This window comes from Saccopteryx leptura, chromosome 1 (genome assembly GCF_036850995.1).
Source record: "Saccopteryx leptura isolate mSacLep1 chromosome 1, mSacLep1_pri_phased_curated, whole genome shotgun sequence".
Taxonomy (NCBI): domain Eukaryota; kingdom Metazoa; phylum Chordata; class Mammalia; order Chiroptera; family Emballonuridae; genus Saccopteryx; species Saccopteryx leptura.
Genome location: NC_089503.1, coordinates 347,432,225 through 347,446,636, shown reverse-complemented (window position 1 = coordinate 347,446,636; position 14,412 = coordinate 347,432,225). Strand labels below are relative to the sequence as shown.

The window sequence follows — 14,412 nt, the reverse complement described above, 5'->3', positions numbered from 1 at the left end:
ATTTTATATATTTTGTTATGCATTGGTAAAGTATACATGTGTGTCTTAATTAAAAACATGTCTTTTTTCATAATTTAGGATGTTTTGAGGATGTTTCACAGGCCTGGAACGTAATAAATTTTTTTCAGTTATTTTTAAATGGGAGAAATTTGTTTGATATATGAGTTGACTGACTTACGAGCTTGGTAACAGAACAAATTAAACTCGTATCTCAAGGTACCACTGTATTAATCTCACCCCGGAAAATTCTTTCATTTTTTTTTCCATTTAATCCCCTTCCCCATCTCCTAGATGAAAATTACTTGTATTTTTTTTTTCACCAGAGAATAGTGTTCTGGAATGTCATTTAAATGGAAATTTAGGGTTTGTACACTTTTGTATATTTGTTCACTCATTATAATGTTTTGTGATTCATTCGTGGGATGAGTGCATTAGTAGTTCATTTCTCTTTGATTAGTATATCATTGTATGGATAGTATTGTATGGCTATACCAAAATTTGTTTATTCATCCTGTTATTGAGGAACATACATGAGTTATTTCCAGTTTTGTATCATTTTGAATGAAGTTGCTATGAACATTCTTGTATAAGTCCTTTACTTATTTTTTTAATCACAAGTTACCAACAGCATTTTATTTTTTTTCATTTCTATATCCTGCTCTGCTGCTAGCTTCCTTGGCTCTTTTTGCCCAGATGCCAAAAATCTGGGCATTGGCAAGAGCCACGCAAAGAGATATCAGAAAGCCAGGTATTGGCATGGGCCATGCAAAAGCTGGCAAACACCTTGAAGTTCTCCCCCTTCCCTGTGATGACCCTGGCTTTCTCCTTCTTGTATACACTCCTTATGCGCATGACTGGTCCTGTTCGCTGAGTGGCCAACTTAGTTTTCCAGCAGCACTGTCTGCCTTATCGGGGGCCATGGGCATCCTGGGGAAGAGTGCAAGCTTGGAGAGGTATTCCTTCAGCCACTGCACATCAGCCTGCTGGGACTTGGTGGACTTGTTCTGCCTCCTCGGACACATAGAGATCCCAATAGTCCAGGCCACCTTTTTATGGATGCTGGTCACCCTTGACTCCTCCAGGCTGAAACCCCAGCCTGCTGGCACTTTAGTGTGGTACATCATGGTACATCTCACTATGGGCTGATGGGTCTGGGAGCACTTTGACTTGGCGGGTTTTGTGTATGCATATCTTACATGCAGGCTGGCTAAACCACATGGTAGTGTGCCGCTGTCAGTCCCTGTGGCATTGGCCTTTATAAGATCCTGCCATTTCCACTGGGTGCCATGGCTGCTCTCTAACAGCCTTCTCTAAAGGAGAATGGCCATTGGAAAGCCTTTTTGTGACATGTATTTTTATATTTCTTGCTTAAATAAATCAGAGTGGATTTCTATGCTATATATGTTCAAATTCCTAAGAAACTGTGAAACCTTTTCCAAAAATGGTTACGCCATTTTACATCTCCACCACCTGTGTGTGAGAGTCCCAGTTGCTTTCTCACACTTCTTGTGTGTGTGAAGCGGTCTCTCGCTGTGATTTTAATTTGTGTTTCTCTAACCACTAATAACTTTTCCTTTATTTAGAAAATTAAATTTAACAGGTTGACATTGATCAACAAAAGTACATAGATTTCATGTAAACATCTCCACATCATTTGAACAGTCGATTATGCTGTATACCTATCACCGAAAGCAAATCATTTTCTGTCACCTTATATTGTTCCCTCTTTCCACCCTTCCCCTAGCCCCCTCCCCCACATCTCCTTCCCCACATCCCCCTCCTCCTGGTAATTGAATGGGGTGGACAAAAGTAGGTTAATAATAAATACTACAATAATTAATAAATAATACAAGAATAACTTATGTGTACTTTCAACTATAAATCTATTCCCCAAATATAGTTACTGACTTTTTATAGCGTTTTTATGACATATATTTGTATTTTTTTTTAATGATTTGTAGAAGACCTTCATATTGTATCCAAGTCCTTTGTCAGATATGGAGAGTGAACATTTCTTTCCAGTTCATGAGTTTCCTTTTTATTTTCTTCATATCTTTTGATGACATCGTTTAGCAAACTTAACTTTGATAATTGAATTTATCAATATTTCTTTATTGATTAATTCTTTTTATGACTTTGTTAAATAATCTTTTCTGTCCTTTAATTCATCCTGTTTTCTTCTAGTTTTAGTTTTTACATTTAGGTCTATGAGTCAGCTAAATTTAATTTCAGGGTAAGATTATAATAAATGGCAGGGTTCATTTTTTCCCATATACTTAACTAATCATTTTAGCATTATTTGTTGAAAAGACTTGACTTTCCCAATTGCCATAATGCCTTTGTCAAAAATGATTTTACTGTGAAACCAAACTTGCTGTTTTGTTTCATTCCTCTATCTTTATTGTAATACACATTGTCTTGATTGTTTTGTCTGTATTTTGTGTTGCAATAAAGCAATGTGATGTTTTTCCAGCTTTGTTATTTTATTAAGATTATTTTGGTTATTCCAGTTTTTTTAAATTTCAGTATAAAATTTAGAATTTATCAAGTTTTAAAAATAAAGTTGATTTGCCCTGGCCGGTTGGCTCAGCGGTAGAGCGTCGGCCTAGCGTGCGGAGGACCCGGGTTCGATTCCCGGCCAGGGCACACAGGAGAAGCACCCATTTGCTTCTCCACCCCTCCGCCGCGCTTTCCTCTCTGTCTCTCTCTTCCCCTCCTGCAGCCAAGGCTCCATTGGAGCAAAGATGGCCCGGGCGCTGGGCATGGCTCTGTGGCCTCTGCCTCAGGCGCTAGAGTGGCTCTGGTCGCAACATGGCGACGCCCAGGAGGGCAGAGCATCGCCCCCTGGTGGGCAGAGCGTCGCCCCTGGTGGGCGTGCCGGGTGGATCCCGGTCGGGCGCATGCGGGAGTCTGTCTGACTGTCTCTCCCTGTTTCCAGCTTCAGAAAAATGAAAAAAACAAACAAACAAAAAATAAATAAATAAAGTTGATTTGAATTTTGACTATAGTTATGTCAGTTTGAGATAGGTCAACTTGAAGATAATCAAGATCTTTTTTTTTTTTTTTAATTTTTTTAATTAATTTATTTATTTTTGAAGCTGGAAACGGGGAGGCAGACAGACTCCCACATGCGCCCAACTGGGATCCACCCGGCATGCCCACCAGGGGGCGATGCTCTGCCCCTCTGGGGCATCGCTCTGTTGCATCCAGAGCCATCCTAGTGCCTGAGGCAGAGGCCACAGAGCCATCCTCAGCGCCCAGGCCATTTTTGCTCCAGTGGAGCCTCGGCTGCGGGAGGGGAAGAGAGAGACAGAGAGGAAGGAGAGGGGGAGGGGTGGAGAAGCAGATAGGCGCTTCTCCTGTGTGCCCTGGCCGGGAATCGAACCCGGGACTCCTGCATGCCAGGCCGTCGCTGTACCACTGAGCCAACCGGCCAGGGCAATAATCAAGATCTTAATAATATTGAGTCTTCTAATCCATGAATGCATTATCCTTCTCACTTTTTAGGACTTTAATTTATTGGCCAGTGTTTTATAGTTTTCAGGTTAGAAGTCTTTCATCTCTACTGTCAAATTGATTCCTAATTATTGTGCTTTAAAATTTTTTAACTTAAATGGATTTTGTGTAGACATAATAGATTTTTACACGTTTGCCTTGAGTTCTGAGCCTTAGCTAAATTCACTCAAAAATTCTAGTACTTGTTTAATATTCCTTAGGGTTTTCTATAGATAGTCATGTATCATTTTTCTTTTTTTTAATCTATATACCTTTCTACTTCTTTCTATATTTTACTGTCTGTTATCCCCAGTAAATATTTAATATAAATAAGAACAGTGGATACCCTTGTTGTGTTTCCAGTCTTAGGGGATAAAGCATTTAATGTTTCATTATTAAGTATAATAGTTTGTGTGAATTTTTGTAGATGTTTATCACAGTATGTTCCTTTTTGGTTTTTTTGTTTATTTATGAAGAGTGTTTTTTAAATCATGAGTAACTGAATTTTTCAAATGTTTCTTATGAAACTATTAAGATTATCATATGTTGATTTTTATATAATTTATTCTGTTGCCACCTTGAACGATATTGATTGAATTTTGAATGTTAAACCAAAAACTGCTTAGTAATGGTTTTTATAAACAGCTGAGTTTGATTTACTAGTATTGTGTAAATGATTTTTGAATCTGTGTTTATTACACTATTGGTTAATTGTAGTGTTTTATCTCCTGCAATATTTTATAAATTTGGTATCAGGATTATACCAATATACATATCAAATTATAAAACAAGTTGTAGTGTTTCCCCTCTCTTTTTTTTACAAAATGTTTGTTCTACCCTCTCTCCTTTATTTTTTGAAAGATTTTGTATAAACTTGATACAATTTTTTTCATTGTTTAATAGAAACCAATAGTGAAGCCATATGTAAATGGAATTTTTGTATGACTAGTGAGGTTTTTTAATAAACATCTAATTTCTTTAATGAATGTAGGGATACTCAGAATTCGTTGTCTTCTTTTTTTAATGAGGGTCAGTATATTTTTCCATGAAATATATTCAGCCCTGGCTGGATGACTTAGTTGGTTAGAGTATCATCCAAATATACAAAGGTGTGAGTTTCCCCAGTCGGGGACATACAGGAACAAGTGATATTTTCTCTCTCTTTCCTTTCCTCTGTCTCTGAAATCAGTAAATAAAATTAAAAGAAATGTAGTCATCATAAGTTCTCAAATTTATTAGCATAGATCATAATTTTGCCTTATTACTTTTTTAATAGCTAGAGGATATACAGTGTTATTTCTCTTTTATTTTATTGTTTGATAAGTTCTTGTAAACATTAATTTTATTAGTCTTAAAAGAACTGCTGCCTATTAAATTTTCTTTATTGTCTCTTTCTTATTGAATTGCGTTCTCATTCTATCTTGATATCCTTCCTTCTACTTCCTCTGGTTTTAATTTGCCGTTCTTTTTCTAATTTTCTAAGGTGGAAATGTAGGTCACTGAATTTAAACCTTTCTTTTATGAAATAAGTATTTGAACTATAGTTTTTCCTTTACAAGCTCTTTTGGCTTTCTCCCTCAAATTTTGATATATTGTACTTTTATTATTCAGTTAGAAAGATACTCTAATTACATTTATAATTTTTTCTTTGTCCTCTATTTTATTTAGAAACGTGTTGTTTACTTTTCAAATATTTGAGAGACTTTTCTAGAAATTTTAATTGGTTTTCTTGTGGTTAGAAAACCTGATGTCTCAGCGGTGGTCTGCTTTGTTGAACATGCCATGTGAATGTGGACATGTACGCATCTTCTATTTATAAGCTATAATGCTCTATAAATGTCAATAAGTTACAGATGGTTTGTAATATTTTTCACATCTTTTATAGTATCATCATCATTATTCAAGGTCTAGTTATTCTATCAATTACTGAAAGTATGTTAAAATCATCGTATATGATTATAGGTTTGTCTGCCTCTCCCTTAAGTTCCCTCAATTTTTGTTTCATGTATTTGGAAATCCTGTAATAGCTATTATGTGAAAATACATTAAGGATTGTTAATCTCTCTGATTAATTGACCTTTTTATCATTATGAAATGTTCTTTTACATCTCTGGTAATGTTTTCCTGCTGTGAAGTTTCTTTTGCCTTCTATCAATAATGTCATTCCAGATTTCTTATGTTTATTGTTTGCATTTTTACTTTCAATCCATGTTTGTCTAAAAATAGTTAATTACTCTAACCTACGTATTTGCAAGTTAGCCCTTCAGACACAAATCAAATAACTTAGACCATCTCAGTAAAAGCTATCTTTTGAGATAAATTGCCAAGTATATGCATAAATTATTGATTTTTCCTTATAGTCTTAGTAAATTTTCTCTTAATAGTTGAGTAAAATTTGTAAGGGGTAAAACCCAAATTTTACAATTTTCTTAGAGTAATTGAAAGGAAAAATAGATTTCGACTCAGAAACCCTAAGTTAAAGATCAGAATTTCTTTTACAGCATGAGCTACTTTAAGGAATTCCTATGGTTGCCTGACCTGTGGCAGTGCAGTGGACAAAGCATTGACCTAGAGTGCTGAGGTCACTGGTTCAAAATCCTGAGCTTGCTGGGTCAAGACACATATTGGAGTTGATGCTTTCTGCTCCTCCCCCCCTTCTCTCTCTCTCTCTCTCCTCTCTAAAATGAATAAATAAGAAATTTCTATGGTTTTTAAATAAATTACTATGTTACCCTGCAGTAAAACAGAACCACTGATTTAGCTAAGGCTTGTTCCTGTTGTTCGGTTATTGTTTATAAGATGATGATATTTTCAATAAATAACCTCTTTCATGGTCACCAGATAGCATGATAAAAAAAGGTTCTAGAAATTCTTAAAATGCAAATGGCGTTACTTAAAAAAGGGGGTGTGTGTGCCTGTGTGGCTGCAGTTCTGCTTATACTGTCCATGGCACCAAGGTTCAGGCTTGGCCGTGGTCCGTTGTCGGCTACTGTGAATTTGTTTGGGTTTGTCACCTCAAGGTGGTTAGATCTAGATTTTAAGGAGGAGGGCAAGTTCTCAGGGGTAGAAGAAATGGGAAATTAGAAAATTTGGTATAGTTGCATGGGAAAAGTAGACAACAGGCCACAGAGATTGTGTCATATTTTTTCCTTGAATGCACCCTGTTACATGAGTGGAGGTAGGCATTGGGTCCAATGGTGGGAGGATAGCTAGGGACTAATTCCTGGTCTGGATGCCCTGACCTCGTACCCACGAACATGTGCCTTATGCTGTTTTCTATTGCCCAAGAGGGTAACATTTTGGTGTTTTGGACTAGCTTACAGCTTTTCCTGGTATTCCTTAGTTCATTAGGGGTTGTGATACTACTGAGTGGGATAAGGGTACGTGGCATGGAGCCTGTGAATTGACATATTCTTGGTGGATAAGAGCTTAATATTGATATAGAGTACAACTTCTGGTGTGAAAGTAGGAGAGTCTGTCACTCTCTGACCTTGGAGATACACAGTCATAGAACTATGTTGAGAGTCTGGGTAAGCGCAGGCGGGAGCAGACAGCTGCAGAGGAAAGCATGAGGACCAGCCCGAGTGATTACCTACTTACAACAAAGGCTGCATTTCCCCTTTGTGTGTTGTTTGCAGCAAGTTGAGAAGCTGAGTTTAAAGGGATAAAAATGCAAAGGGCTTCATGTGCTAGAGAGGATGTCTAGAATCAAAGTGCTCAATATTTGTGAAACAATGCCTCTCTTTTAATAGGCTATTTTAGGCTGGAAAAAGTAGAATCCTAATCTATTCTTCAATGCAAATATAAGTAGAAATGAAAAGAAGTATTACACGGACTTGTAAAATGAAGCCTTGTGAGAAGCTATGAAACATTGTCAGTTGCTTATGGTGCTCTCCTTGGTGGGATTTAAGGAAGTGAGACAGATGAGAATTAGAGAACTTTTTCAGAGTTAAAAATGAGCCTTAAAGAAAATGTTTCTGTGCAGCTGCTTGTGCTTTTTTGAGTTTTTATCTTAAGTGCACACAAAAGTGAAATCTAAGATGGCATTACATAATAGCAGCTGGAAAACAAATCTTATTTTCTAATGTGTAATTTACAAAATGGGACTTCTTTAGACAGAGTCAGTTGCCTTTTCCAGGGGACTCTGTGCCTCACCTACTCCCTTTCTTCCTCTTAGCTTTCTGGAAGCTCACGCCCTGGCTGAGGTGGTTCCCAGAAGCTAGCTGCTCCTCTCTTTCCTGGAATTGACTGAAAAGTGGCCTCTTCAGGGTGTTTCTTTGGTTTTGGGCTTCATTCTGTAATCTTCCTCATTTTATGATATGAAAATTTTTCCATTTCCAAAGTATAGTCTTATAAATATTTCAGATTTGTAGAGTGTAGATTTGAGTTAGGAGGATTATCAGACATTTTTATGTACCCCAAGGAAACAATATACTTGCTTTGGTGATAAGGATTATATCCACATTAGTCTGTGAAGTATTAGTGGTGTAACTAAGAAACATCTATAATTCTTTCAAATGATTTCTTAAAATATGTGTTAATAGTAGGTATCAGGTCTCCTTTCCTTCTATGGATTTGCATAGTGGAAGATGACTGCAGTTTGTGCTATATATATGTGACTCTGCATTTCTGAATCTGTACTTTTTGCTGATTTATAAATTGTGTTTGCATTTTTCCTGCATGCAGTTGTGTAGTAGTAGTTGCTTGCCAGAATCCAGAGAAAATCTTTTCTATGCCAAAATAAGAAGCATTTAGGAATCAAAAGGTGAGGGTTGGTGGGGGGGGGGTGCATTAAAAGAAAACAATGTTAAGAGACTCTGAAGACAATTAAAATCTCAGTTTGTTAACTCTTTCAACAGAGAAGAAAATAATAGCTAATTGGCCTGTTTGGATGGAAATGAAACAGAAAAGAATAAAGCAAGCATCTTTTCATCTTTACTTGACTCATCATACAGATTTTTTTTTCTGGGAAGGCTTTTAAAAGCCCCCTTAATAATTCAAGTGGAGACTTTTGAAATCTTGAGTAACTCCTGATTTTTTTAATGTAAAATTTTACATGATGTTAATCTACTGAGCTCTTTACCCTATGGTATATACTGAAACTATAACACTAATTTGGATCTAATCCAAAACCTGTATGTTAGACTCTGTCCAAAATGGACTGAAACTAATTATTGAAAAATTCTTGTAATATATTGCTGTTCTGGCATTTCCAGAGCTCTGCTGTACCTCAGACCAATATTTGATAAATGCACATCCGCACCATCATGGTACATGGGGACTTCCTCCTGTACTCACTCTGTCTTATCATATTTATCTCAGTGATTTAGGTAATGTTCAGCCAATGTTCTTCAGTTTCTTGCTTTACTAAGAAAGCAATTACTGTATTTATTGTAGGGTTCATAATGAGGTAAAACATGGCTTTCTTCCTTATAGCTTATACTCTGACCTAAACCAGTATATGAACTACATTTTATCCTTCTTGTATTTTCTTTACTCGGAATTGTTTTGGTAAAAATTTAATGGTACACTGTAGAATGGCATAAGTTTTGACAGAGTAGATTCACTGAAAGTAGTCAAAAAAGGATGTATCACAAAGTAAAGATGTGACCTTCAGGTTAATTAATTAAATTCTCCTCCTAGTCCATTATCCATGCAATGCCATTCTCCCTTGTATGTAATTGACAAAGATTTGCTAATGAAAGCAGGATTAAGAGCTGGCCCAAGCAGTTCTCTGAGATTGCTTGACCTGTATTAATATAGTCATTCATTCATTCACTCACGCATTCAGATATTTAGTAGCGTGCTTACTATAAACCAGTCAGCATTCATACACTTGGGATATGGTGGCTAGTAGCTTTCTGCTTGGTCATATTGGAACGTTTTTGTGTCTCACCTCAGAATATATTGTGTCCTTTAAATTAGTAGAGAAGGAACACCAAATACATTTGAATGAAGAGCATACATCTACTTTTAGATGTGTAAAGGTCTGAATTCCACAGGCTTATGGACTTTAGGGAAGGCTGATCAGGAAGGGAGATTAGAGAACCTGAAAGACAAAATTCTCACTCCATTGACCAGGTTTGTTCAAGTTTGAAAGGACTTTATTGAAAGTTAAAAAATTCTGAGTATGTTTAATGTGCTGTTATTTTATTCCTAATCCTGTTCCCCTTTCCCAAACTGTTGTTATACTGATGGTGTGTCTTAGAGTTAAAGGTGTCTCAGAATTGAAGATGTGAACTGTACAGGATGGATGGAGCTTCTTATCACAACCATGAAATGATTGCTGTAGGGCTCTGAGGCTTTATTCAAAACCTGTCTTCATTTTTCTTATTGAAAAATAGAATAGGGAATATTTCTATAGGATTAGTATTAAGACATTTTTATGTCTTATTTAGTACATTTTATAATGTTTATTGTGGGAAACTTGGAAACTATAGAAAAATAAAAATAACAAAATTAGAATTCAACTTGTAGTCAATGTATTATTTGTATTTTGGTGAATAACTCTAGTCTACCTCCTCCTTCCCTCTTTCTCTTCTTTCTCTCCATTCTTCCCTCCCACCTATCTCTAAATCTGTCAATGTTTCAATCTCTATAGGTTTTTCCCTGAAAATGTCCAATTTTACTGCATTTATGCTTATGTGTTTTTTCTTCAGTTAGCATCAGGTGGCAAGTATTTCCCATACTTTTAAATATTTTTTTAAAAGATTTTCAGTTGAATTATATAACAGGTCACAATTTACTTAATGAATCTATTGTTAGATGTTCAAGCTAGTGACAGGTTTTATTTTGGGTTTTGATCGTTCCTTTGGTAATTATAAATAGTTTATAAGATTATCTATGGGCATAAAGTTTTGTACATAGATCTGGTCATTTATTTAAGATAAAATCTTAGGATGAAATGTTAGAACTTGTATTGCTTGGCCAAAGGGTAATAAATATTTGAAGGTGTTTGATACATATTATGGTTATCTAATTTAAACTTTCATCAGTCTTTTTATTTTAATTTATTGATTTATTTTAGAGAAGTAGGGAAAGAGAGAGTGAGAAAGAAAGAAAATAATAAAGAAACATCAACCTATTCCTGTCTTTGCTCTGACCAGTGATTAAACCTACAACTGTGTGTATTGGAAAATGCTAACCAACCAAGTTATGTGGCCAGGGCTATAAACTTTCATCAGTCTTGTACAGGAGAGATTTGGAACTCTTTAATTTGTAGAACTTTATTTTATTTTTAAATTTTAGTTATTGGTTTTAGAGAGAGAGGAAGGAGGAGAGAGAGACAGAGACAGAAACATTGGTCTATTCCTCTATGTGCCCAGACCAAAGCAACCTCTGTGCTTCGGAATGATGCTCTAATCAATTGTGCATCTGACCAGGGCTACTTCATAGAATTTTCATCTGTGAAATGAAACTATATTTAGAATTCAGGAAGATGAACTATATTTAGAATTCAGGATTATAATTGGAAACATTTTTGACAATTCAGAGACATGGTTAGTTGTTGGCAAATTAAAATTCAGTAGAGGAAAAGAAGGGTAGGAGAAATAGGACAGATAAATATTATCAAAATACTGTTTGCAGAGTAGCTGTTTATGTACACATTGCCTAAAGGAGAATCCAGGGGTCATAGGGAATGTGACTAGGTTTTTCCAAAACCTTGTGGAAGACTCTGGTATGGTAAGGTCTGTTCTCAAATGCAAAGAAAAAGAAAACCAATTTGAACGAATGCTCTATTCTAAAAAGAGTGTTAAAATGTTATACTTTCAGCTATTAGGAATTGAAGGACACTAAATACCTTCTTGGGGAACATTAAATATTCATTTTGATTATTTGAGCATAAATTGGATTTAAAAAAAAGTTTTTAAGTATATGGTGATAACAGATGATTTAACTTGGAGTGGTGGGCCCACAATACAATATACAAGGCATGTATTATACAAATCTACACTTGAAAGCTGTATAATCCTATTAACCAGTGCCACCCCAATAAATTTAATTTTTAAAAAAGGAAAAGGAAAATAAAAAGTGAAGGAGGGCAAAAAAATAAGTTTTTCTGAAAGTTACTACTGACCTTTCCTGTATTAAAGAGAAAATATGTTTAAGAAGCTCATCTTTTTGTTTCCCACAAAATTTTAGGGAAATAGAATTATTTTTACCTTACACATGGCACATTGAGGATAGCAAGCACAGAGATCCCAAATATCCAAAGCCGTCTTGAGCAGGAAGAACAAAGTTGGAAGTGTCATGCTACTTGATAAGTTGTACTGTGAGGCTATAAAAATGAAAACAGCACAGTACTAGTATAAAAATAGATACATAGCTCAATGGAACAGAATAGAGAACCAGAAATAAACCCATCCCTATTGGTCAATTAATCTATGAAAAAAGAGGCAAGAATATGCAATGGTATAAAGACAGTCTCTTTAATAAATAGTGCTGGGAAAACTGAACACACATGCGAGAGAATGAAACTGGACCACCTTCTTACACCTTATTGAAGAATAAACTAAAAATAGATTAAAACTTAAATGTAAGAACCAAATCCATAAAATTCCTAGAAATATACACAAGCAAAAAAAAATTTTAACATCACTCAGTAATTTTTTTTTTTTTTTTTTTTTTACAGGGACAAAGAGAGAGTCAGAGAGAGGGAAAGATAGGGACAGACAGTAACGGAGAGAGATGAGAAGCATCAATCATCAGTTTTTTGTTGCGACACCTTAGTTGTTTACTGATTGCTTTCTCATATGTGCCTTGACTGTGGGCCTTCAGCAGACTGAGTAACCCCTTGCTCGAGCCAGCAACCTTGGGTCCAAGCTGGTAAGCTTTTTGCTGAAGCCAGATGAGCCCATGCTCAAGCTGGCGACCTCGGGGTCTTGAACCTGGGTCCTCGCATCCCAGTCCCAAGCTCTATCCACTGCGCCACCACCTGGTCAGGCAGTAATTTTTTTTTTAGATATGTTTCCTTGGGCAGAGGGAACCAAAAGAAATAAGCAGATGAGACTACACCAAACTAAAGAGTTTTGCACAGTGAAGGATAGCATCAACAAAATGAAAAAAACACTTGAATTGGAGAAGATATTTGGAAATGGTATATCCAGTAAGGGGTTAATATCCAAAATATATAAGAAACTCATATTACTTAACACCAAAAATATAATAAATTAAAAATGATAGAAGACGTGAACAGACATTTCTTAAATGGGGACATACAGATGGCCCTTTTCAATAGACATACGAAAAAATACTCAACATTATTAAACATCAGGGAAATGCAAGTTAAAACCACAATGAGATAACACTTTACACCTCTCAGAATGTCTATCACCAATAAATCAACAAACACGTGTTGTTGAGGATATGGAGAAAGGGGAATCCTTGTGCACTGTTGGTGGGCATGCAAATTGCTGCAGCCACTGTGAAAAACAAAATGGAAGCTCCTCAAAACTACAAGTTTGGGCAAAAGTAGATTTACAGTTGAGTACATGAAATAGTTTATTTTTGTATTGTTATGTATTAATTATTGTACTGTTTTCTATATGAACAACTGTAATCCTACTTTTGTTTCACTCTCTATAAAACTAGAACTAACATATGACTCAGTAGTTATTCTGGTTATTTACCCAAAGAAATCCAAAATACTATTTTTGTAAAGAGAGATGCACCCCTATGTTCATTTCAGCATTATTTACAATAGCCAAGATATAGAAGAAACCCAAGTATCCACTGATAGATGAATGGATAACAAAGACATGGTACATGTATATAATGAATGTTACTCAGCCGTAAAAAAGAATGAAATCTTGACATTTGTGACTACATGGATGTACCTAGAGGGTATTATGCTAAATGAAATAAGTCAGAGATAGACAAATATCAAATGATTCCATTGATATGTGGAATCTAAAAATAAAGAAGACAGAAACAAACTCATCAGTACAGATAATATTTTGATGGTTACCAGATGAGAGAGGAGGTTAAAGGGATGGGTGAAAAAATGGAAGGGATTCAGTTGTACAAATTGCCAGTTATAAAAACTGTCATGGGGTTGTAAGGTATAGCATAGAGAATATAGTCGCTAACATTGCAATAACTATGTATGGTGTCAGGTGGGTAATAGACTTATTGGAGTGATCACTTCATAAGTTATATAAATGTCTAGTCACTATGATGCACACCTGAAACTAATATAATATAATATTGTATGTCAACTGTAATTGAAAAATAAAAAGTTATTTAAAAAGTCTCAGTTCTACTCCTAATTTACTGAATTAGAATTTGAGGAGATGAAACTACATATACATACACACATGCACATATGATTCATATGTATGAATGTGTGTGATATAGGAAGGTTACTTAATATGCGTGTGTATGCATTTTTCTTCAGTGTATTTTTTTCATAGTGTTTTTAGTTCCTGAGCAATTTTTTTCTGTTACATGGTATCAAGTTGTATTATAAACTTAACTAATTTGTGTTACTTTGTAAAATCAATTTTGAGCAAACAAAATACACATCTTTAACTTTTTTTTCTTATTGCACCATAGAGACAAAAGCCAGGATGGATAATCAAGTATGGTATTTGAAAATTTCAAAGGTGGCTCTTGCCTTGGCAATTATCCGCTCAAAACCAGCAGACAAAAGCAGCAGAGAATACACAGAGCATCTTGCCAGGATTGTGTCTGGGCAGGAGTCGACCTGGAGATCGAAAGTTGAAACTTTGGAAGCTGAAGTTCTGCAATTACGTCAAAAACTTCTTCTGAACACGATTTCTTCTGGGTTATTTAAGACTGGTGAGTATGTGAAGTTGCCTTTTGGTGATACATCCATCTGTTTTATTTTAGTTTCACAAGTATTTAGAAATTGGTAAGTTTCCTAAAATGGCTTCTTCTTGCCCTATAAAGATTTTT

The 14,412-nt window shown here is 35.5% G+C and overlaps 1 protein-coding gene and 1 pseudogene across 1 annotated transcript in view; one reads left to right on the top strand and one right to left on the bottom strand.

Moving 5' to 3' along the window:
* Nucleotides 1-14,412, top strand: part of MEI4 (meiotic double-stranded break formation protein 4) — a 189,156-nt gene that overhangs the window by 30,863 nt on the left and 143,881 nt on the right. The window contains exon 2 of the mRNA XM_066361358.1: nt 14,050-14,295. Coding sequence (XP_066217455.1) covers nt 14,050-14,295 — 246 coding nt within the window. The remainder of the gene's footprint in view (nt 1-14,049; nt 14,296-14,412) is intronic.
* Nucleotides 667-1,288, bottom strand: LOC136386278 (large ribosomal subunit protein eL13 pseudogene; annotated as a pseudogene).